This window comes from Sinocyclocheilus grahami, unplaced genomic scaffold, assembly GCF_001515645.1.
Source record: "Sinocyclocheilus grahami isolate Dianchi unplaced genomic scaffold, SAMN03320097.WGS_v1.1 scaffold208.1, whole genome shotgun sequence".
NCBI lineage: Eukaryota > Metazoa > Chordata > Actinopteri > Cypriniformes > Cyprinidae > Sinocyclocheilus > Sinocyclocheilus grahami.
In genome coordinates this window covers 975,999-997,210 of record NW_015505387.1, presented here as the reverse complement: position 1 = coordinate 997,210, position 21,212 = coordinate 975,999, and the positions used below count along the sequence as shown (strand labels likewise).

Genomic DNA, 21,212 nt, shown 5'->3' with positions numbered 1-21,212 from the left:
ATACTAAAACGACACCAATTGAATCAATTAATTAGCAGAAGTTACTACTGTGCATGAAGTCATTAACGACAGTCCTATACCGTAGAACAAACATGGTTCAAACGACAGAGGTGCGAACATGTTACTACTGTTTTAGGAAACAGTTGCAACTAGCTAGTTAATTTCTCACACGATGCGGTAGTAAATCAGCAAATTCCGATGTTTTGAAGATCATTGGCTCTCATGTGAACCAAACAAGAATAAATTTTTTTAGTAATCACAAATTACTTGAAAATGTTATGGAAAAGTGCTAAATTCATTGACGAAATAAAAATCTGACGACAAAAATAGCTTATTATCCTTCAAGTTAACTTATTTGTTAATCGGCTGAGCGGGTATAGTTATCGGCTTATGTCAAATATTTCAAAACGGTGAAATACTGCTTTTATATATCAGTCTATCACTATCCTAAAGCTGATTTTACACTGCTGTGTAGACACGGAGTACGTTTACATGGACAACAATAATCCGATTTTAACACGATTAAGACAATACTCTGATTAAGAATCTACCATGTAAACAGAGATTTTTGATTCCCTTAATCCGGCTAAAGTCATATTCGAAGTAAACAGAAATCGAATTAAGACATGTGGAGTATTCCTATCTATCGCATTACTGAAGTGCAGTATAGACATGTACACACCTTAATCACATTATTACCGTCGTATAGGACTTTTCTTCGCATTTTGCGACATGCACACGGCAGTGCTCAACCGTTTGACGGCAAACAAAAGAGCTTGGCTTCAACAACGCCGTCATCTGTTTGCACGTATAGCATAACAAATAATTAACTGCACTTGAAGCTTTCAGTAAATTAAAAATGAAACATTCAAAACTGTACATGGCATCATCACGAAGACGAACGATATGTTTATATGTGAAATTGTAGAGGGGACGTCGGATGGCGTCACGTGGGGACGTAATGACGTGTGCCATTAATCGATGTACTATAACATGTGAAACGAGAACATGAAAGGAATATTCTAAAAGCAACTCATGTAAACACCTTAATCATAATATTGTCTTATTCAGAATAAGGTAAATAATTAGATTACTGATGTCCATGTAAACGTACTCACTGACTCTTGACGAATCTCTGCAAAGACACATTTATCATCATATCAAATATAAAACCATGTAGAGCTCAATATAAGAAAATATGTATTTCTGTACTATATGCACTGCATGGTGTTTGGATTTTCATAATTAGATGTGTGGAAGCTGTAATAAAACAGAATAATTTTTTTTTTTGCGATGAACTGCTTATAGGGTTTACATTGTTTTATTTTGAGTCATTGTTTTGTTTGAAGCTTGTGCAAATGTTGCATCGGTAGAACGTTGTTCTGTAATATTACTACCCGATCTCATGAGAAAATATAACTATTTTACGTAATACGTTTGTCGTAAATTTGCAATTTTTAGAAAAAATCATAAGCGTGAAGGTCCACCCTAAACCTAACCATCAGTGGGACGTAAGCAAATTGTTCGAAAATGTACGAATGCGGTTGTACAACTTCATACAAATTAGCCACCATTTCATAGTTATGAATTGTCATGAGATTGAACGTTTTCTGTGTATATCAAATCCTTAATTTCTTTCTTTCTATTTCCTCTTCCTCCCTTTGCTTGTTTTAATGTGGCTGACCTATGCAATCTGTAGTGCTCATGTTACTCTTAGATATACACTTAGCGGTGTGGCTAAGTAGTCTGACGTCTGTCTTGTGTTGTAGTGTGTATTAGAGCCCATGTCAGGAGAAAATAATGTCAACAACAACAAAAAAGTCTTATCTATACTGGAATGCCATGGTTTTATCCATTTTTCCGTATGTTATCGATCGCCGAATTCTTTCTGTTTTTATGTGACAGTGAAAATTCTGAAAAGAAGGATATTAAATAAAAGTGTAGATGGGAACCGATAGTTGTGTCCTAATCTGTGTTGTATGTGCCACATTCAAATGCAGTGACTTTAACAGAAGATTTTCGCTTCACTTCCATTACACTACAGCTCAAAATGTTGGTTCTGTAGGATTAAAAAATAAATAAATAGATTATAAATGAATACTTTTATTGAGCAGGGACGCATTAAATTGATCAAAAGTAACGGTAAAGACATTTAATGTCACTTTTTATTCAAGTCTTTTGAAAAAAAAATTTGTTCTCAAATTACATTTCTAAATATATTAAAATTGAAAGTTGTTGTTTTAATTGTAATAATATTTCACAGTATTACTGTATTTTTAATCAAATAAATGCAGTCCTGGTGAGTTTAAGAGACTTTTTTTTTTAAAACAAACAAAAATCTTACAGACTGTACACTTTTGAACATTAGTGTATATTGCACATTTCTAACAGCTCACTGACATATTAATAGACTCCTGCATTATGACTTCGGTGAATAGCGTGTTGGCAGTTTGGAGGAGACTGATGGGCAATAACATGGTAATGATTTTCAGTTTATCATGCACAATAGGTGTTCAGTAGCACAGGTGTTAAAGCTTTAGGTTTAGTGGCATTTCTCATATATTGCACAGTTTCTGCTAAACTTTGCATCCCGCCTCATGAGTGCTATTGAGTATATATTTGCAAACAAAAGCATATTTTACACCGATAATCTGTGCAGTGTGTTAGGATGTTGTTAGCACTGTTTTAACTAAATCCTAAATTTAATGCCACCCTTTTCCTTCATCCTGAAGGTAAGACTTGCATCACGTCTCTGCTCTGATCTCAGTTCTGTCATTGTGTTTTCTGTAACCTCCTTGTTTCCATGGCTTTCGACGCTTATTAAGGTCAGCTGTCTATTGCTAGCGCAACTTTCAGAAATTCACATCAAAACTAAATGGAAGTGGTATCACAAAAGACAAATGCGGGGCTTTCAATTTACATATTATTCATATAATATTAATATTATTAATCACATTAAAACTTGCCTATGCAATTGACAGCCTTGGGGAAATAAGGAGTAGCTCTTCCTGTCAATTTATTTGTTTATGAACCATTAGACTTCTGACATTTCTCAGAAATGTGTTTGGTTTATTGAAGGGCTAATAGTGACCGTTTTTGGAAACAAGGTTTGTGTTTGTCAGTGGTAGCTGTCATAGACGTTGACTGTTCGTGGTATCAGTCAGTAGTACTGTATTTCTGGGGTTTATACTGTTGTAGAATGTGCTGTATTGCTTCATTGTGTAGCCATCTTGTGTAAATGAATGCTTAATCATTAGTCTTTTCCCAATTTTATTCACTTGTTTGCCCACAAAGAATACAATTGTCATTTACTCACTCTCATGTTATAGACCTGTATGACTTTTTCATCTGTGGGACATTTTGAGAAATGCCTTTTTCCATTCAGTGGAAGTCAGTGGTCATCAAAACTGTTTGGTTGCCAACGTTCTTCAAAATATCTTTTGTCTTCCACCAAAGAAAGTCATACAGGTTTGATACGACATGAGAGGGAGTAGATGATGATGATGGACTCATTTTTTTTTGGTTGGACTATCCTGTTTAAATCATTTTAAACCTACAGATCCTCCCTCATCTTAAAGGATAGTTCAGCCAAGAAAACAAAACAAAAAACGAAATTCTGTCATCATGTGATACCATAATATTGTTCCAAACCTGTCTGACGTTGTGGAACACAAAAGGAGAAATTGAGCAATATGATTTTTTTTCTCCCGCACTGAATTACTTTCAAGCTTCACAACACAGAAGCACCATAAAAATGATTCATAACTATATTCTAAAGTCATATGATCGCTTCTTATGATGAAGAGACTTAATAATCATCTCAATGGGCTCCTAATTTGTGATTTGAGTCAGGGAGAGGAACTTAAGAACCAGATATGATTTGTGATGATATATCATATCATATTTCTAAAAAAAAAAATTGAGAACTGGATCGGCCAATTGAAAAGATCTCAACATCTCTCCTGAACCTCATCTCCCTATAGTATCCATGTTGGATGTCCAGATTTTCAGGGAATAATGACTTAAATTTGGCTTAAACAGTCAAATAGCGTCCACAGCGACTGCATAGCTTCAGTGAACTTGCTTCCTTTTTGAAGCTTGAATGCTCCAGTTCAAATGTATTATAATTTTTACAGAAAACACTCAAATTCAATTCATAATGAATTCATAATTCCTCCTTTTGTGTTCAGCGGGGGTAAGAAAGTCATACAGATGAGTAAATAATGACAATATAAATTTTTGGGTTAGCCATTCTGTAGAAGAGGCACAGTAATGTTGCAACAATTGTCCCAATACAGGCTGCAACAATAGACGATTCTGGTTATTCCCACTTTTTTCTTCTTTTTTTTTCATTCTGTAGATTTATAGGATGACACAATTTTTAGTTTTGGAAATATTTTGGTCACTATCATTGATTGTTCCTGCTATTGAATTCATACTGTAGCGTAGGGCTGGGTAAAAAAAAATAAAAAATCGATATCTCGATTTTAATCGATTCTCATTTTTACGGAACGATATCGATTCTTAAATCCCAAGAATCGATTAGTCTAGCCTGTTTTCAGTTAATGGACGGAACATTGACGGGTACTTCCCATCCAATAAATCGCAATAAGCATTGTGCTTTGGTACTTTTAATATGAAACAAAGTCTCAGATGTCAAATTATGTTCATTGTATTGCAGTATTCAAACAATAAATGCCGTTTTGGCGCTGTTTAATGTGGAGTGACAGATCGTTGTAGCGCCTCGATCAACAGATGCGGCAGCAGGAGGCGCACGTGAACTGATCATCTCCTCCACATTAATACCAGTTTCAGCACAAAATAAACATGACTAAACATCCAAAGGTAAGTATAAAATAAATAGTAAAACTTTACAATCCATATCCTGTCTCGTGTAATCGCTCAATCAGTGTTTCAGCCGCGCAAAGACGTCAATATAACGGCTTGTAAACAATGTCACATAACGTCACATTTACCTCAGAAAAACATATTCGGTGACCATAAACTCATTAGTCAGATAGAAAAATTAATTGTAGAGAGGGGCATTTTGCTAAAAAGTAGTTAAGAGAATTTTTTTTTCCTTGAGAAAATTTGGCTTGTGTACCTGATATATATCCCAAATAATCGAATTAGGAATCGAATCGAATCGCAAGCTTGTGAATGAGAATCTAATCGTGAAATTTGTGTCAAAACCCAGCCCTACTGTAACGTATTGGTGAAAATGTCTCTAACTATGAATTCCCTTTCTACGGTTTTCTGTTTTGCAGAAGCCAGAAGCAAGAGTGATGGATATGGATCGCATTCGGAGGGAGGTGACCTCGAGAACCCTGTGGAGGAGGGCTGTCTTCATTCCAGCGATGAAGACGATGGAGAAAAAGAAGGGGGGAGGTCACAGGTGAGCGGCGAAGAAACGCCAAGTCTGGACTGCAGTGGCTCCAGACCGTTACTTCAAGACTCGGATGACGATGGCGACCAAAGTCCCGCGTCTTCCAGAAACCTCCAGATGTCTTCCCAATCTGAGGAACCAGTTGAAAACCAGTCCTCGCTGGTTTCTCAGAACCACTCGCCACAGCTGGTTTCACAAGCCCAACATGCAGACACAGATGCAAGCGTCGATGTCTTTTCCAAAGCTCCGTTTCGAATTGGAGAAGACATAGACGGCGATGGGGACGTGTTCGCCAATGCGCCGTTTCCTCGTCTTCCAGCTCAGCCTCGACAGCCTGATATTTTCCTCCAGGCGCCCTTTGGTAGAAAGAAGGAAGCTTCTGGAAAGGTTTACAGCAATCCGGCGGCCCAGCCGAGATTTTCTTCCCTTGACCAGAGCATCCTCGGCCAAGTGACCCCTCTGCCCTTTCGCCCCCAGGCACTTTCTAAGTATTCCAGACACTACGAAGGACCTGTGAACACAAACCCTGAACACAGACCGAGCACTGTGACGTCTGATGGGACTTCCACTGACCCCTTCGTCTCGGCGCCCTTCCACCTTAAGGGCCGTCAAGATAAACGCTGAGAGAACAGCGTCTGTGAAACCGCAGATTCACAGACGCTGAATCTGAAAAGAAAAGATTTGAGCTTAACATAATGAAATGCTGTATACCGAGTGTAATTTATTCAAGAATGAAGCACATTTATGGCCTCTGGCTGTCTATCTCTGGGTCAGCGTTTGATTGTGTGACATCTTTTGCTACCTCAGATCATTCTCATGCTGTCAAGCTTCATTTCTGTCCTGCGTATGTACCACATCCACAGAAACCTGATTTAGTTGTTTTACAAAAATTGTTTGGATTGTTTTCTATTATGAGCATGAACTTAAAAAAATGATATACACCATTATGAAATGTTTGTATTATTCGCCATCTGTTTACCAATGGTACTTCTACTATCAAGGTATACCAGGCAGTTTTGTATAGCTCAGATCTGGCAGAGTCGTACATCTTAATAATAAAAAAAGAAAACCGGAAACATTCTAACTATTGATAAAATATATGTTGATGATTTTGTTTCTCAAAACACACACAAAGGTGTCAGCCAACATTTCACTAGGCTTTACCTTCATATCCAGGTCACATTTCACTCCAAATTTAAAAGAAAACAGGTTTTAAGCACCAAATTGTAACATTTTCATTAAAAGTTTCCTTACAAATTATTTTCTTGATGTTTATTATTTTTTATTAAAATCAATTCAGTACAAGAGTACTACTATCATGTGTACTTTACAAAAGTGCTTTATATTTTAAATAAAATATTATTTCGTGTGTATATATATGTACATGTACACACACACATATGTACACTGTAAAAAAAAAAAAAAGCTGTGGTTGCCGGAATTTTACCGTTAAAAAAATACGGTAGCAACGTTTTAGGTTTTAACTTAAATTTACAGTTAAATACCGTAATTCCATTAACTGATGTAATGTTAATATACCAACCTATTGAAGTACTGAAATCTGTTTTGTAGCTTTGTAATACACTGATAACCACCAAATGCAGGAGGTGATGAGAAAGTCACATGATGAACCAAAGCCCATCACAAGCAGCTTTTAAACATTAACATATATAGAAGCTGCACAGCGTCATTCACACAAACACTAAACACCATCATGGTAACACACATGAAACTGAAATAATGCAATAAACATTAATTTAACAACATTAGGTGTAACACACAACCCTAATATACAAAACTGATAAGAAAAAACTAAGAAGAAACAGTTATTTAAACAAAAAAACATCAAATTTGAAATTTGCAGGGAATTCTGGGAACGTCAATTTACGGTTATTCACTGTAAATTATACGGTATTTTTCACTTCCAAAAAACAGTATACTACCGTAAAATTAATGTCCAATACATGTAATGTCCAATACAGTTTTTCACCGTATATAGTAGGGGAATTTACCGTTAACCATTTAACAGGTTTTTACTGTAGCATTTTTTACAGTCTTTTACCGTTAAATTAAAATTTTTTGACAGTCATTTTTTACAGTGTATATATATATATATATATATACATAATCTTAATGGTCCTAAAATAAGCTTCATTTTCATTCAAGAAATATATATTGTCATTTTCTTTCTTTTGATTTTTGGGTCAAACGTGACCTGGACAAATTATGCCTTGTCAGATTCATTATTACAGCTATATATATTTGTTATATTTGCACAGCTGAATGTGGAAAGCATCCAACTGTCAAACTTTGCCTTCACTAAAAAAAATTTCACTAGAAATTATGTCTGCAAAAACCTGAATGTATTGCAATTTTGACATTATGTCTGACAGTTTTAAAATCTTTTTTTTTTCCCCAAAAAAACTTTAGATTATCCTTATGTTGAATGGCCTTTTTCATTTGGACTCATCAAGAGTTTGCTCCAATTGAGTATTTTCCTGATAATCATGTTTAGCACGAAAGCCAATGAAAAGTAAGCAGATATAAGCTCTAAATATGGTACAAGCAACACCGAATCTAGTGCACCGTATATTTATGAAAGTGCAAGCGCTAGTATACAGTGTTTAAAACGATCTTACGATGTTTTTCATTAAGCACATTAGTGCTGGGATCATATTAAACAGCTGGACGTTAAATCCAATTGATGCTGGATTATATTGCACACGACTGTAATAGAATGTGACTTATATTCTGTTCAGTGTAATATTTGATTTCTAGTTATCAATACACACTGCACATTCCCTTTATTATGTTTAAACACAGGCAGCTCTAGTACAAAGACACTGTTATCTCTGCTGGTCACAATATACACTAAATCAGTTATTAATTGCAATGTATGCAGATATGCTCATATTCAGTCCGATCCCATGAAACCTGTTTCTTTTGCTGCATAGGTTTTCAGTACACCTGTAAGAATTAGGCAGGTGCATCACACACTTTTTCACTGACACTAAGAGTTATGAGATAAAGTTTCTATTACAAGGGGCGAATTTTAGTTGTGTATCCACATTGCTGTTTGTGGAAAGGTGTTTTATATGAGTTTGAGATTGGGGATTGTTCATATTGTTTATGCTTAATGTCGAAACAGCCATGATTGTTTGGTGGCCTTTTGAATGAATCTGGAAGCATTTGTCTTTTTGAAATACTTGAGTTATGCAAAACACTCACTGGTGTAGAATGTGTATGTAATAATAAATGAAACCTGTTTAAAAGATGCCGTTGTGTTGTAGCATATTAGAATGATTTCTGAAAGATTGCGTGCCACTGAAGACCGCACTAATTGATGCAAATTTATATTTGCATCAAATGAATAATTTTGAAACTATATTCAAATAGAAAAAGGTTATTTTAAATTGTAATACTGTAATGTCTCACAATATGTTTTTACTGTATTTTGCATCAAATACAGTGGTGGCCAAAATTATTAGAACACTAGTATCTGCACCAGCTAAAAAAAAAGGTTTTAAGTCAGTTATATCTATCTTTTGCTGTAGTGTGTCAATATCAGTTTACATTTACAAACTTCCATATTACCATTAACTGAACTGTGGCAATGTCTCCAAGATGCTTCAAGAAACCTACCTGCAAAGCTACAGTGCTGTTAAAAGTTTTAGGCACTTGTGTAAAAATGCTGTAAAATGAGGATGCTGTCAAAAATAATGTCATACATTTTCTTTATCAATTAACTTCTATTAAAGGTGGGGTAAGCGATTTTTCAAAGACGCTTTAGAAAACTGATTCGGGCCGACTAGCAAAACAAACTTGTAGCCAATCAGCAGTAAGGGGCGTGTCTACTCGTGATGTGCAGGGGAGAGGGTTCAGTGCACAGGACGGGCATTAGCCGAGCCGAGCGACAGAAAGATAGAGATGGCGGATAAAAAACAAAAGGGGAAAACATCTGCGGAACAAAAGAAGGCTTAAGGCAAGAAGTAGGACCCGTGTAAATATGGGATCAGCTTTCCAGCGCTGGAGAGGACTCGAGGAGCGGAAGGCCTGCGATCAGACGCCGAGGTGGCTTTGTTTCTTCTCGATAGGTGAGTAACACCGTGTCTGCGCCGCAGCAGCTAAAGTCTGTAAAGCTGGAAACACTGGAAAGCGACTGTTGAAAATCATTTGAAATTTGTGTCAATACGTCATGAATAGAACGCAGCAGCAGTTTTCTGTCGGGGATTTGTCGTGTCGCGCTGCATCCACTGTAGACCATAGATATGTATATATATATATATATATCTATGGTGTAGACAGCATCACTGATTATAATGAGTTCTCGCGCCGCGCCACTCGCGTCCGGTGTAGACATGGTGTAACATTGGTTTTGCTTTGTTTCACAGAACTAATCGTTGCCTGAGATGGTACGTATGTGTGGGGCGGAGCTATCAGAATAGGGGCGAGACCCTTTTGGGGTAGGGGCGTGTTTGTTTTGGTGATTTCAAATGTCAACATTGGCTACCAGAAATCAATTACCCCACCTTTAACTAAATGAAATCAACATTTGGTGTGAGCATCCTTTGCGCTTAAAGCAGCTTTTGCCCTCGGTGAAATTGAGCTTGTACCTGAGTTTTTCAGGTAACTTTGCAAATAGGTTTCTCGAAGCGGCTTGGAGACGTTGCCACAGTTCTTCTGGATTGAGTCTTGTATCAGTTTCTTCATGTAATCTCAGACAGACTGATGATGGTCAGATCAGAGCTCTGTGCGGAGCACTGTCAGACTAAAATCTCACTGGATTATTACAATCAATGGCCAAATGAATGCTTGGAAATGTAAACTGATATTTCCTACAGCAAAAGATATAAATAACTCACTTAAACCCATTTTTTAGCGGGTGAAAATACTAGTCTTCTAATAATTTTGGCCACCTCTGTATGTGCAGCCTTGATGAGCAGAAGAGAGGCATCTTCAAAAAAATATAAATAATTATGCGACACTTATTTTGATGATAAATACGCTTGTAAAGTACAATGCCATTAGTTGTGTGTTTGTAAAGGTGTCTGTGAACACTGCCATCTAGCGGTCTACTCGTGCAGGAGCGTGGTTCTCCCTCCAGGCGGCGTCTGTCCCTGTCAGCGCGGAGGACAGCACATGCTCCACGCGACAATAGTGCTTTATGGTCATGAATAATGATAAACGGCGAAGATTTAAACCGGGAAATTACTGACACAGTCCTCTGCTGTTATGGGACCAGCGATTATCTCTGTGGCCGTTCGCTACGTCATCAGTTCGCGACTGTAAACCGGCTCTCACGAACACGTGGTCACCGGAGCCGTGCACGGTTTCATTTCTGAAAACCGATACATAAAACTACAGCAATTTATGACTGCGTGATTGAAATAAAGGTCTACGTGGCGCTGACACGAGCCAGGAGGCACTATAATGGCACTGTTTATGATAAATAGGTATGTATTCTTTACATCAAAAGTATATAGTGCTCGCTGCATATTTAGTTCATAGTTATTCTTATAATAAATTATTTGACCAGTTTAATCATAAGCAATGGCGCTCATTCTCATTGCAGACGCACTTCTGTTTGGTTGTACAGTCTGGCATAGGACGCTTCGTCTTAAAGGATCGTTAAAACACCTTTTTCTAATTATTGTATTATTATTATTATTATTATTATTATACATGCGACTTGAAACTTGATGTACTATTATATTTCAAATGAATGTCACATTGCTGTAAACTGCAAACATATCATCAGAAGAATGAAAAATATACATAAAAGAAAAGAAAACAAAACAAGCCTTTATACAGTTTCTCTTATACATTCAATGCAACCTAAAATCTACAGGTTAAAGTGTGTGTTATTTCTTAACACGGTGTCCCATTGATGTGTTACATGTGGTGATCAGGTATTTAGGGGAGGAGGAGGAGGAGGACAGTGAATCCAGCAGAGAGTCTCGCTCCAGAGCTTTACTGGCTAAACTTCAGGAGCAGGTCAAAGCCAGAGAGCGGCAGAGCGCCTCAAACAGAGCTGATGAAGATGAGGACCAGCAGCAGGGGGATAAAGAACAGAAGAAGAGAAAACGTGACGAGCCAGAGACGGAGGGAGTGCAGCGTAAAACAAAGAAGGGTGAAAGTGAGAGAAAAGCTGCCAGTTCGGCTAAAAAGAAGAAAAAACTGAAAACACTGTCCACTGAAAACGAGAGCGTGAATACGGGTAATGCTGCCGTACTGCTGTGCTTGTTTGTTCTTAAATGAATCTGGACAAGCTCGGGGATTTGGGTGGGCTTAAAACATTTTGACATGTTTTAGAACAAATAGGATACAAGTTTGTGTCCCATAATATTTCTTTAAATAATAAAAGCATAAATCCCATATTCCTTGAAGAGAGAATGATTAGATACTTATACATTAGCATAAAATGTACATAAAAGTTAAACTATGAAAATAGCATTTCAATATTTGGCATATAACATTATGCCAAAAATAGAATATTTAATATTGTTTGTGCTGCCCTTTTACGGCATTAACATGATTTATTTCCTGAAATAATCAAGAAGTGATATTTTTCTTTTTTTGGGGGGGCATTATAACAATAAGACACACATAATATTATGCCACTTTTTCAGTGTTTACATACAATTTTAGTCTTTGCTCCATTTATCAAGCTCAAGCGTTCAACCCTGTTACCAGAGTTATTATTAAAAAAAGAAATCCAAACATTTAAAAAAAACAACAACTTTGTAATATATATGTATTTATTAATAACTACAAATCAGCATTTACAAAACCAGTTAGCAAGAAAAGTTGTGTTTGGGTTTTTTAAATTGTATATCATGTATTTTGATATTTAACATTTATTTAAAAAAATCGAATCAAAATAAGATCAGGTTCAAATAACCCTTTTTGAAAGTTAATCACCTTCTTTAACTTCTTTAACTTTTTTTGAAGGAAAAACTAAATACTTTATTAAAAGTTTCAAGCTTTATCAAATGTTTGTGGTTTGTGCTCTTTTTTTTTTATATATACATAAATGTATTATTTATTTTAGGAGATAAAGAATCCGATAACGAGAAGTCTGTAGAAATCACAGAAACAAGTGAAAGGGGCCTAGAGGAAGAGTCTGTGGACCCTCAGATCAGTCAGGAGCCAAAGGCAAAAAACGGCTCCTCCCAGACCACCTTCTACATCCTGGGCGGCTTCGAAGAGAAGACCGTGCAAAAGGTAGCTGGGAAAATATCTGTAAGTTCTGAATTAAACCGTAGCGGGTGTTGTGTCTTGAAAAGAAATGTTTTTGCACAATTACAGGTTAAAAGAGTATTGCCCCAGTGGTTGGCACAGCCTGACGTCATTCAGAGAGACATTAAGAACAACCTCATTCCCATCATTGAGGTGCCAGGCATCTGTCCCACACTGCTGAAGAAATTACAAACCAACGGGATACAGAACTTCTTTCCAGGTAAAAGGGAGCGATGATTCATTGGCATTGTATTAAACACAATGCAGTCATCTGATTATACAAATGGGGCCTAACGGACCAAATCTTGACCCCTATTAGTGCAGAGTCTGATGTAGATCAGCACTGACAAAAAGTCCGTTTTAACTCTTTTTTTTTTCTGTCAATTTACATGTATGCATTTGACTTTTATTTCCAAAGTATGTTAGATTGCATTCACATTTGATCAAGAACCCATGGTTTGTGGTTGCTAGTGTCATGCTCCTCTGTTTGAGCTACAGGAGGGCATATGAAGGTTGCAAAGCATCATTTGTGTTTGTGTTTTCAGTTCAAGCTGAGGTCATCCCTGCCATCCTAGAGAGCGTGAGCTCAGGGCTGCTGCTCGGTCCAGGTGGCTACAGACCCAGAGACATCTGTGTTTCTGCACCTACAGGAAGTGGAAAAACACTGGCGTTCGTCATACCTGTTGTACAGGTATATGTACAAACATTGAGTTGCATTCATGCTTATATTTGCATTGGAACTGTCTGATAAATTGAGCTATGGAGTTTATTTGGATGATGCCAATTTAAATCCAGCTCATGGCATTTCCTAGATTTTTAAATGTTTTTGAATTAAGTCTGTTATGCTCCTCAAGGCTGCATTAAAAATACAGTAAAAACATTAATATTGTGAAATAATGTGACAATTTAAAAATTTAATTTATGCTGAATTTTTAGCACCGTTACTCCAGTGTTTAGTTTCACCGTGGTCTTTCAGAAATAATTCTAATATGCTGATTTGCTGCTCAAGAAACATTTCTCATTAAGTATAAGAGACAAAATATATTTATATGACATGCTTATTAACGCAGGCATTGTCCATGCGTGTGGTGCGTGATGTCCGTGCGCTCGCTGTACTTCCCACCAAGGAGTTAGCACAACAGGTAATGATTATTAATCACTGATTATTTGTCAGTTAATTGTCTACATGTCCAATTATGTACATATCCATCAGCATTCAACATTGATTTCAAACCCACAGGTGTCAAAGGTGTTTAGCACATACACTGAGGGCACCAGTCTAAAGGTGGTCATGATCACAGGCCAAAAATCATTTGGTGCAGAGCAAACAGCGCTCTCTGAAATCAGGTGAGTATTTTGTAGGCTCATGGGACAAATAGGATAACATTGTATGTGGACTTGGATTATAGTTGGAACTTAAACTCTATGTGCAGAGGAGGTGTTAGCCACAGTTTGGCTGATATTGTGGTGGCCACACCAGGCCGACTGGTGGATCACATCAACAAAAACAGCAACTTCAGTCTACAACATCTACGATTCCTGGTGAGTATCAGTGCAAATCAAATGCACACCTGTAGCAATGTCTTCAGTGAACTACTGTGAACCAAAAAAAGAACAAATATGACATTTATTTTACATTTACATTACAAATGATATTTATGCCTAATATTTTAACCCTAGTAAATCAAAAAGGGGGTTTTGTGGCCTTAGGTCTTCAGACATTCCTCTTTAAAAGAAAAGAAAAGTGACCCACATTTGGTTTTTGACGACTGAAAGTGTACAATTTAACAATTTACTCTTGGAGCCATATTGAAATTCCAATATCTCTGGAACTGAACAATATAGGGCCTTAAAAATGTAGATGCCAAAAGGAAAGTTTGCTAAGAGCCAGTATCTCAAAGGGCATTAAGATATCTTCAATACTTCTTGAGTTATTGGCATGCAAACTTTGAAGAAAAAACTTGAAAATCGCTGTTTCCCCATTTTTGAATAGTCACCATTGGCACATAATGCAAAAAAAGTTAGCTGAAGTCAACAGATTTTACTAACAGACCTTCCAATCTCTGTGTAAACGAAACGTTATGATGCTGCCATCTTTCTGAAATCATTTTTACTGCCCTTTAATTTGGCTTTGAATCTCAGGTGAAGATTGCCATTTTGACCCCCCTCTACAAAATAGTGGATTACTCCGTAAATATTCATCCATGACATCTAATATTTTGGCTTTCATCACTGTACATGTGTATCTTTCTTCAGAAAAATTATTAGACATATAAAAATATTGAGCCGGAGATGTTTCTGAAATTGTTGATTTGACGTGGAATGACCCAATTGCAGTTTACACAAAAATCAGCAAATCAGCATATTAGAATGATTTTTAAAGGATCATGTGACACTATGTGAATCTAATGGCTGCAAATTCAGCTTTGCATCACAGGATTATATTCCATTTTAAAATACATTACAATAGAAATGAGTTATTAAGTTGTAATAATCTCACAATATTACTGTTTTGAATGTATTTTTGATCAAATAAATGCAGCCTTGGTCAGCAGAAGAGAATTCATTTAAATACATTTGAAAAATCGCACTGTCCACAGTACAATGCTAGTCTACTGCACTTAAAGAAATAATTCAACCAAAAATGAAAATTTGCTAAAAATGTATCCAACCTCGAACCATCCAAGTGTGTTTCTTCCCAGGAAAATGTATCATTACGCCATTTACTCACCAATAGATCCTCTGCAGTGAATGGGTGCCATCAGAATGAGAGTCCAAACAGTTTAGATTGTGATTTGTGAAGCAAAAAGTGTTTGTAAGAAACAAATTCATCGTTAAGATATTAACTTCTAACCACTGCTTCCAGCTAAAATGCCTCCATCCATAAAATCGGTTCCTCCAGTAAAAAAAAAGTCATCTGGTCTGAATCAGGAGAGAAATATGCAAAGATCAAGCACCATTTACAAGCGGAAAGTTTTTCATTGGAGGAAGCATTATGGATTCAGGAGCAATGGTTTAAAGTTAAATGTCTTAATGATGGATTCATTTATTTATTTGTTTTAGAGTGAACTATTCCTTTAGGATTGAAATGACATTTAACACAGGAATTAAATGGCAGTAAAGTCAGATATGCATGTCTCTATCATGGTATCTTTCTATTTTCTGTATAGAAAGTGGGAAGACAGCTTTACAGTACCATGTGTATGTTGTAGATTATTGACGAGGCAGACAGGATGATTGACGGCATGCATCAGTCGTGGCTCACTCAGGTGACTAAAGCAGTGTACAGAAGCCCAGCTGACACACAGACGTCTGTCTTCAGGAGAATCCTGCCTGGACCGATCACAGTGGCAAGGTAGGATGTCATCTTTAGCCATTATTTAGCACAAGGGTTTTCAACTCCACCCAGAATATCAGCCAACCCAAATGACCCTCAGTTTGACGGTGTTTATGCCCACCTTTAAACTTTAGAGTAACCTTGGATAAAGTGTCTTGCTCACCTCCCAAAACAAGAACCTGTGACTGCATTACTAGTCTAAAACAAGCAGCTGAGTGTTTATGTCTGTTTGTGTGTGTGTCAGTTTGTCCCCGCCACAGATTCCTCTGCAGAAGTTGCTGTTTTCCGCCACTCTCACCCACAACCCTGAGAAGCTGCAGCTGCTGGATCTGCACCAGCCTCGACTCTTCACTTCCACACACAGCAGGACAGAGACCAGCACACAAAGCCAGGACGCTTTTAACTTCCCTCAGGGTCTCGCTGTGAGTTTAACATTCCCTGAATGTTGTAATCAAACACCATATGGTCTAAAATCTTCTTGGCACATCTTTAACATATGGGAATGTCTTATGCAGGAGTATCATGTCCCCTGCACCTTAAGCAAGAAACCGCTCATCATCCTTCACTTCCTGCTTCGGCTCAAGTTCAGTCCTGCTTTGTGCTTCACAAACTCCAGAGAAGCAGCACACCGGTAATGATGCATTTTTAAGCTTCAGCACGATGCAGATTAAGAGCTACTGTAAATATTTACATCCAGGGCTCCAAGCCATGACTAAATTAGTCGCAAATTAAAAAAAATAAAGAACTGCAACGATTAATTAACCTGTAGCGACCACTACTAAGCAGTAGAACTGGAAATTAATTCTTTAGTAGCCTATTATAATATTCTTTTTCACAAATCAGTTCTTTCAATCTTATCTATTCGAATCAATTTTGCAGTTTGTTTACGTCATTAGTTAAAAAGTGTCTCTGCATGGCATATATTACATTACATTAATTACATTTTTTTGTTTAATATGTTGATAGGTATTGGTGCTTATTCTGAAATATGCCATACAGGATATGCCATTTTTAATATGATTTCCATATTTACACTACCATTCAAAAGTTCGGAGATTTTTGTCATGTTTTTGAAAGAAGTCTTATATTTTGACCAAGGCTGCATTTATGTGAAAAATACTGTATAAACAATAATATTGTGAAATATTAGTGCAATTTAAATGTTAAATATGTATTGTATATATGTATTCTTTACATATTATTACAATTTAAAATGTGTTTCATTTTATATGGATTTCTGAAATGTAATTTACATCATTATTCCAGTCTTCAGTGTCACATGATCCTTCAGATCTTGTGCTTGGCTGTGATCTTTTGCCTAAAATGTATCAAATCAAAGAAACACCATTTATTACTGTATTTTTGTTTTCTTCTGTCTCTCAGACTGTATTTGCTCGTGAAGCTGTTCGGCGGTGTGGAAGTGGCTGAGTTTTCCTCTAAACTAAACCCAAGTGAACGACAAAAAACACTGAAGGACTTTGAACAAGGGAAGATCCCACTGTACGTATGCCTTCAGTATCCGCTCTGCCCAACAAGATTTATACTAACCTACTACCATCATAACACCGTGCAAGACTGTATGTGGTGTATGTAATGATGAAATACTGTTGATATGTTTTTCATGTCAGGTTGATCAGCACAGATGCTGCTGCCAGAGGCATTGATATCAACGGCGTGAAATGTGTCATTAATTATGATGCTCCTCAATACATCCGAACATACATTCACAGGCAAGTCAACATAATACAATAGAAGCCCAGTATATGTGGGTATTAAGTGTTTTGTATCCATCGACAGTGTATTTGATGAGTGTTTTTATTCACAGGGTGGGCAGAACAGCGAGAGCAGGGAAGGCTGGGTCGGCATTCACCTTCCTTTTAGAAGTGCAGGTCAGATTTTCATCATTGATTGATTTAGTTGTGTGTGCGAGTTGTTCCAGTCAATTAGCATTTAGTCCATTTTATTCAGTAGGCATTTATTATGGGCAAAAACCAATTTGTGAAATCATTTTGAGTGACTGATTGGTTGAGATACACCATATGTGACCCTGGAGCACAAAAGCAGTCTTAAGTAGCTGGGGTATATTTGTAGCAATAGCCAAAAAAACATTGTATGGGTCAAAATTATCGTATATACCAAAAATCATTCGGATATTAAGTTAAGATCATGTGCCATGAAGATATTTTGTAAATCTCCTACTGTAAATATATCAAAACTTAATTTTTGTTTAGTAATATGCATGGCTAAGAACTTCATTTGGACAACTTTAAAGATGATTTTCTCAATATTTAGATTTTTTTGCACCCTCAGATTCCAGATTTTCTAATAGTTGTATCTCGGCCAAATATTATCCTAACAAACCATACATCAATGGAAAGTGTATTTATTCAGCTTTCAGTTGATGTATACATCTCAATATCGAAAAATTGACCCTTATGACTGGTTTTGTGGTCCAGGGTCACATTTGTTCTAATGGCTGATTGTCACCAGAATTGTGCTTTAGTCTTTGTTTATCTTTCAGGAGAAGAATTTCTTGCAGATGGTGAGAGATGCTGGCAGTCCTGGCATACAGAGGCACTTTGTGAAACCAGAAGCTCTTAGAAGCATGGAGACCCGCTATGAGCAAACTCTGGCTGAGCTCGGCAACGTTGTGAAGGTAAAAGCAAAGCTGCAGAGCTGCCTGAGACCTTATTAGCAGGTTTTCCAGACATGGACTAAGCCTGTTCCTCAATTACGTAAGTGATTCTCCTGTAGGACAAGGCTTGATGTTTGTCTGGGGAACCTGAATGATGTAAGTTTATACAGCAGGGTTGTGCAGAATTGCAGTTCAATAAAAACCCACATAGGGAATCTAATTAGATTTACTACTTAAATCATTGAAAGTTAATTTGTTCTCATTTTATTCTAAATATTGTTAATTTTGAATGACTTTGCTACTTCATTCACTTAGGTTTTATATAGACTTTTATTTAGACATATTTATAATTAAAAATAAACTACAACTGACAGCACCTGCAGCCGCAGAATTCCCATCACATTATTTTTTAAATTCCCTTATAAAGTTAAATATTGAAATCATGAAATAAAATAAAAATGGAATCTTCTGATATATAAATATATAAAAAAAAATATATAAGTATAGGTGTGTGGCTCAAGGCTTTGGGGTAAATTAGAGCATTTGGGGAATGATTGTCCATAAATAAGTCATTTCAACACAATTGTGTAGTTGGCATTTTAAATATTGAGTATTTTTGTCATCTAATGTTTATATGGTTACATAATACTGATAGAATGTCTTATTAAAAACTAAAATATAGCATTTTTTTTATTCTACATCCTTAAATTAAAAAAGCAGAGTTTTGCTACCTTAAATTCAGGAACTGAATAGGAATTCAAGAAGCATTCTCTGTTCAATTCTGAATTGTGCACTGTAAAAAATTTTTTTTTTTAAATTTTATAGGAAAAGATTGGTAATTGGTTAACTGTGAAGTTACCTTACTATATATGGTTTTAAAAAACTGTAAATGGTTTAAATTGCAATTATATGTAATTTGATAAAAAAAAATCAAATTGTACAATTAATTATAATGTCACATAAGTTGTTTCTGGAAGTAAAAACTACGAATTGTGCATCTTATGGTGGAAAAAACAGTCAAATGGCATTCCTAGGCAAATTAAAAACACAACATGAGTTTATATTTAAATAATTTAGTTTCTTATTTTTATCATCAGTAATGTACATTTGGGTGTTTTGTGTTACTTTTTTCTGTCATTTAATGTTTATTGCATTATTTTTGTGTCATGTGAGTTACGCTGATGGTGTTTTGCCATCGGTTTATGACCATGTGAATTGTCAGTATACGAGTTTTTGCCACATTTATGTATAGGCCACTTAAGATGACCTTTGATTCATCATGTGGCTTTCTGTTGTAATATACCATCTGTATTATCATGGTGTTATCTGTACATTTTAGGTTTAAAAAAAGCAGATCTTGGTAGTAGCTTTGCAGTAGCAGTATATTAAGATTACATCACATAATTAAATTAATGGTTATAAGCGGAAAAATATATACAGGCACCAATATGCCAACCCCCATATACTATAAATATTGTCATCATATTTTTTACAGAGAATTTGTGGCAAACACAGCTGCTATGTTTTACCGTAAATGTACCAAAATATTTTTACAGTGTGCTCAGCCCTGTTACACAGCCACTATCGACTCAAATGTATCTTAAACACAACTCTACGTTTTCTACTACATTGTTGTGCTTTAAGCTGTAATGCTAATATTGATACTTCTTTGTTTTTAAGGAGGAAAATGCGAGGAAGCGTTTCTGAGGTGGAACTGACCTGAGCTGTGCATCTGTTTGTTTAAAAATGTTTCTCAAAAAAAGTAATGTCTGGACTGTAATGAAATGAGCTGCAAATGTTTTTTTAATAAAATGTAAAAATCCTTTCTAATTAAAATGTTACATTATATACCCCTTTAAAGGAGTAGTTCACTTCCAGAACGAAAATTGTCATCATTTACTCGCCCTCCACTTGTTCCAAACCTGTATGAGTTTCTTTCTTCTGTTGATCCGAACAGTTGATGAGCACCATTGACTTCCATTGTATTTTTTTTCCTACTATGGAAGTCAGTGGTGTGTCTATGGAAGTCAGTGGTGTGTCTATGGGAGTCAGTGGTGTGTCTATGGTGTGTCTATGGAAGTCAGTGGTGTGTCTATGGAAGTCAGTGGTGTGTCTATGGAAGTCAGTGGTGTGTCTCTGGGAGTCAGTGGTGTGTCTCTGGGAGTCAGTGGTGTGTCTATGGGAGTCAGTGGTGTGTCAATGGGTGTCAGTGGTGTGTCTATGGGAGTCAGTGGTGTGTCTATGGAAGTCAGTGGTGTGTCTATGGGAGTCAGTGGTGTGTCTATGGTGTGTCTCTGGGAGTCAGTGGTGTGTCTATGGTGTGTCTCTGGGAGTCAGTGGTGTGTCTATGGTGTGTCTCTGGGAGTCAGTGGTGTGTCTATGGTGTGTCTCTGGGAGTCAGTGGTGTGTCTATGGTGTGTCTCTGGGAGTCAGTGGTGTGTCTATGGTGTGTCTCTGGGAGTCAGTGGTGTGTCTATGGTGTGTCTCTGGGAGTCAGTGGTGTGTCTATGGTGTGTCTCTGGGAGTCAGTGGTGTGTCTATGGTGTGTCTCTGGGAGTCAGTGGTGTGTCTATGGTGTGTCTCTGGGAGTCAGTGGTGTGTCTATGGTGTGTCTC

At 36.7% G+C, this 21,212-nt stretch overlaps 2 protein-coding genes across 3 annotated transcripts in view; both read left to right on the top strand.

Moving 5' to 3' along the window:
• Nucleotides 1–6,445, top strand: part of LOC107595757 (AP2-associated protein kinase 1-like) — a 35,610-nt gene extending 29,165 nt beyond the window's left edge. For both annotated transcript variants that reach the window (XM_016286253.1, XM_016286252.1), the window contains one exon: nucleotides 5,268–6,445. In XM_016286253.1, coding sequence (XP_016141739.1) covers nucleotides 5,268–6,010 — 743 coding nt within the window. In that variant the 3' untranslated portion in view covers nucleotides 6,011–6,445. The remainder of the gene's footprint in view (nucleotides 1–5,267) is intronic.
• Nucleotides 6,446–10,481: 4,036 nt separating this feature from the next.
• ddx51 (DEAD (Asp-Glu-Ala-Asp) box polypeptide 51) lies at nucleotides 10,482–20,445 on the top strand. The gene is made up of 16 exons (XM_016286251.1): nucleotides 10,482–10,839; nucleotides 11,296–11,603; nucleotides 12,438–12,610; nucleotides 12,695–12,845; nucleotides 13,171–13,316; nucleotides 13,696–13,767; nucleotides 13,866–13,972; nucleotides 14,059–14,167; nucleotides 15,838–15,980; nucleotides 16,207–16,384; nucleotides 16,478–16,593; nucleotides 17,346–17,462; nucleotides 17,591–17,692; nucleotides 17,788–17,851; nucleotides 18,484–18,618; nucleotides 20,278–20,445. The coding sequence occupies exons 1-16, from the start codon at nucleotides 10,817–10,819 to the stop codon at nucleotides 20,302–20,304; spliced, it is 1,971 nt and encodes a 656-aa protein (XP_016141737.1). The 5' UTR covers nucleotides 10,482–10,816; the 3' UTR covers nucleotides 20,305–20,445.
• Nucleotides 20,446–21,212: the final 767 nt, after the last annotated feature.

Excerpts from the sequence above, each read along its gene's own strand:
- ddx51 (XM_016286251.1), top strand. The coding sequence starts at position 10,817 with ATGGCACTGTTTATGATAAATAG. Across the intron at positions 15,981-16,206 it reads GGACCGATCACAGTGGCAAG|TTTGTCCCCGCCACAGATTC; the intron begins GTAGGATGTCAT and ends TGTGTGTGTCAG. Across the intron at positions 17,693-17,787 it reads ATCCGAACATACATTCACAG|GGTGGGCAGAACAGCGAGAG; the intron begins GCAAGTCAACAT and ends TTTTATTCACAG.